Source organism: Pygoscelis adeliae, unplaced genomic scaffold (genome assembly GCF_000699105.1).
Source record: "Pygoscelis adeliae isolate BGI_AS28 unplaced genomic scaffold, ASM69910v1 Scaffold704, whole genome shotgun sequence".
NCBI lineage: Eukaryota > Metazoa > Chordata > Aves > Sphenisciformes > Spheniscidae > Pygoscelis > Pygoscelis adeliae.
The window spans coordinates 263,095-266,041 of record NW_008824590.1 but is presented as its reverse complement, the minus strand read 5'-3'; the positions used below and the strand labels follow the sequence as shown (position 1 = coordinate 266,041).

The following is a 2,947-nucleotide window of genomic DNA, read 5'->3' as shown; positions in this document are numbered from 1 at the left end:
AGGGAGAGATCACGGGCACCAGCGTTTTCCTACGCAGCGGCTAAGGGGACTGTGGTCCCGGCAAAGGGCTGGGTGTCCATCTGAGAGGCCTACTCTGTTAGTTCAGGGTGGTCCAAGGGCCAGACAAAACAGCAGCGAGGGCCTTTTTGCTCTTGGGGTGTCACAGTCAACAGAAAACGAAGGGAAATCCCGGTTCCAACTTTTCTGACCACCCTTTCGCCATCACCTCCCAGCTGCCCTCACCCCTGCTGCACTGGGAGAAGAGGTTACAGCCGTCCCCAGAAAGGCCTGGCCTCCTGCCCCGCCGCATCAGCTGCTGCGCGGCAGGGAACAGCTGACCGCGCAGCACCAGCCTCGGGTTTGCACCAGGACAAGTTCACTTCCCCGGAGACGCAACAGCTGGGACCACGTGGAGAGGCTGCAGAGCTGGGGGGAGATTTCGGGACTTTCCTCTTTCTCGTGGTTTTGGGTTGGGTTTTTTTTCCTCTGCCCGGGCAGGCTGCGGATGTGCAGAGCCCTGGGTTACGCTTTGCCTGGCACTGCGGAGAGCCGGGGCTCCCAAGCCTGCTAATACCCATTAGAGCGCACAGCTTGGATCACACAGCTAAATCGAACAATCCGGTTTAGGGTGATCCTTTAAGCGGCGGCAATAATACTGTGAGGAAATCTAGACCTCGGCATAACACCGCCAGCCCAAGAGCCTCTCTCGGACGCTGCGTGAGCAGCCAGCTTCTGCAAGGGCTCTTTCTATGGTGGCGTGGCCATGGACTACAGCCCCCCTGATCAGAAAGGGGGGGGCAAAAGCTGTGGCGAAGGCTGCAGCCTTCTCCCTTTCCCAAGGGACTTGGGGTCTCTCTGCAAAACGGGGGCCCAAAGGGCAGGAAGGCTTGGGGGTGCCCAGCAACCGCTCCGCTTTCACCCCTGCCCTCTCTGAGATGCGCTCGTGCCTGCAGAAGCGCTACTCACTCAGGATGTTCAGCACCGAGTCTTTCCGAAACATGACGAGGTTCCCCATCATCACGTGGCACACGAGCTCCTGCAACTGGGCGGCAGAGAAAAATGGGGTTAGCGGGAAGGCTAACCCCAGGCTCCGCAGAAGCCCTCTTATGTGGGGGACCACCGGGCAGGTCCGGAGAGCAAGCAGGGAAGCTGTCCCTCTGCCAACATCAGCCATCTCCGCAAGAGCAGGGATCCAGCGCGGAGTCCCAGAAACCCCGTGGGCTGCAGGTGGCTCATAAATCAGAGCCGGGTTAAGCAGCTCCTGGGAGAGGCAGCTGTTGTGAGGGACCAGCAGAGGCAAAGAAGTAATGAGAGGTTAATGGTTTCACACATCAACACCCAGGCTGGGGAGCAAGTGTCACGCAGGACAGACAGCAGATCCCCGCAGACTGGGCCAGGGCGGGCGGGACGGTGTCGCCCTGTTTGGAGAGCTCGGCTGCCGGGCCCAGACAGGCCGGCTCGGCTGCTGCACAAGCGCTGGGGACCTGCTCCTTGTGCTCCAGGCGCTCTCAGACCCAGGCTTTTGCCGACGGATGCACAAAGCCCACCCGGGGGCTGGCAGCGAACAGGTCTTGGCAGCCTGCTGGGAAAGCTCCGACATCCCCAGACCTCTCTGCTCGGGGCCCCGGACCGTCCCTGGTCTGCAGGACGGGAGCTGACATTACCCAGACACACGGTGCTTCCTGCACTGACTCACCCCCTTCATCCCTGGGAGAGGTGGAAGCGGAGACAGGGGGACGGGATGCACGGGGAGCCTGCCCGGGCTGCGCTGGAGCAGAGATGGGAGCTGGGGAGCACCGTTCCCCGCTCCTGCACTGACAGGCTCAGCTACAGAGCGCACCTTGGCTCTTGTCTACCTTCCTCCCCGCTCCTCGGCCTCTGGGCCCAAGCCACTGCAGCCTGCTCGGGCGCAGGGTGCCGGAGGCACGCAGAGCCCAAGGGCGGGCTGAGCTGCCCGGGCTCTGCCCCACGGCTCTGCTCGCAGACCCCACGTGGGCCGGGCGCGGGGGCCACGCAGCCAGAGCATCGTGGGGAAACAGATGAAGAATAACAGGAAGGAACGAAGGAATTGGAGAAGGGAGGGGAGAGGAAACGCTACGGGCCTCTGCTGGGAAAAACAAACCCTTTGCATTTCAGCACGGGGCAGAGCCCAGGAGCAGAGGAGTAAGAGCAGGGCTGAGCTGGGGGGGTCAGGGCACCATGACTCAAACCTTTCCTGTACCCAACTTTGGCTCCAGCCTGCCAAGCAAAACTTGCTGGCGAGGCGTTCTGGCCCCTGTGCAGCTGGGAAAAGCACGACTGGCCAGGAATGGTGTATAAATAGGGTGAGTTAAAGGGTTATCAGCAGATCACGCTCCAGACGAGCCTAGACAGCAGAAACACGCAGTACAGCATTCTTGCCGGTGCCCACCTCCCCGCCCCCAGCTTTCACCGTGACTATTTTTGGGTTGCTCATGGCAACTCAGCGTGACCATGGGGGAAAGGTTCCTTCCAGGAGGGTCTAAAGAGGGCTTGGCCTTCTGCTCGTTAGCCTGCTGAGCCGACGGGAAGAGCCGGGCGCGATCTCAGCCCTGCCGACCCGCAGGCAGCAGGGGACGTGCTGCCCGCAACTTTCCCGCGCCCTCCCGCACACGTGCCCGTTGTGACGCTGCCCATGGCTTTGCATCTCCCCAGCAGCACTAAGCACAGCCCTGTCAGGGGGCTTATTATCGATAATTATTATTATTGATTGCCTGCAGCAGCACTGGCCACGGCGGTGCTTTTCGCCAATGCCTGCAACTCAAGAGGGATCAGAGCAAACGCAGGCAAATCTCTCTCGGCACGCCTGCTGCAGCTCGGCGGCCAGGGAGTTCCCCGGCCCTTGAAATCAAGGGATTTCAAGATCCCTTGAAAGAAGCAGCTGGGATTCAGTCTTCTGACACCGCACACCGCAGCTCCTCAAGGGAAA

General features: G+C 61.1%; 1 protein-coding gene across 1 annotated transcript in view; it reads right to left on the bottom strand.

Moving 5' to 3' along the window:
• Positions 1-2,947, bottom strand: part of INTS3 (integrator complex subunit 3) — a 57,578-nt gene that overhangs the window by 15,877 nt on the left and 38,754 nt on the right. Inside the window, exon 27 of the mRNA XM_009322224.1 lies at positions 967-1,042. Within this exon, the coding sequence (XP_009320499.1) occupies positions 967-1,042 (76 nt within the window). The remainder of the gene's footprint in view (positions 1-966; positions 1,043-2,947) is intronic.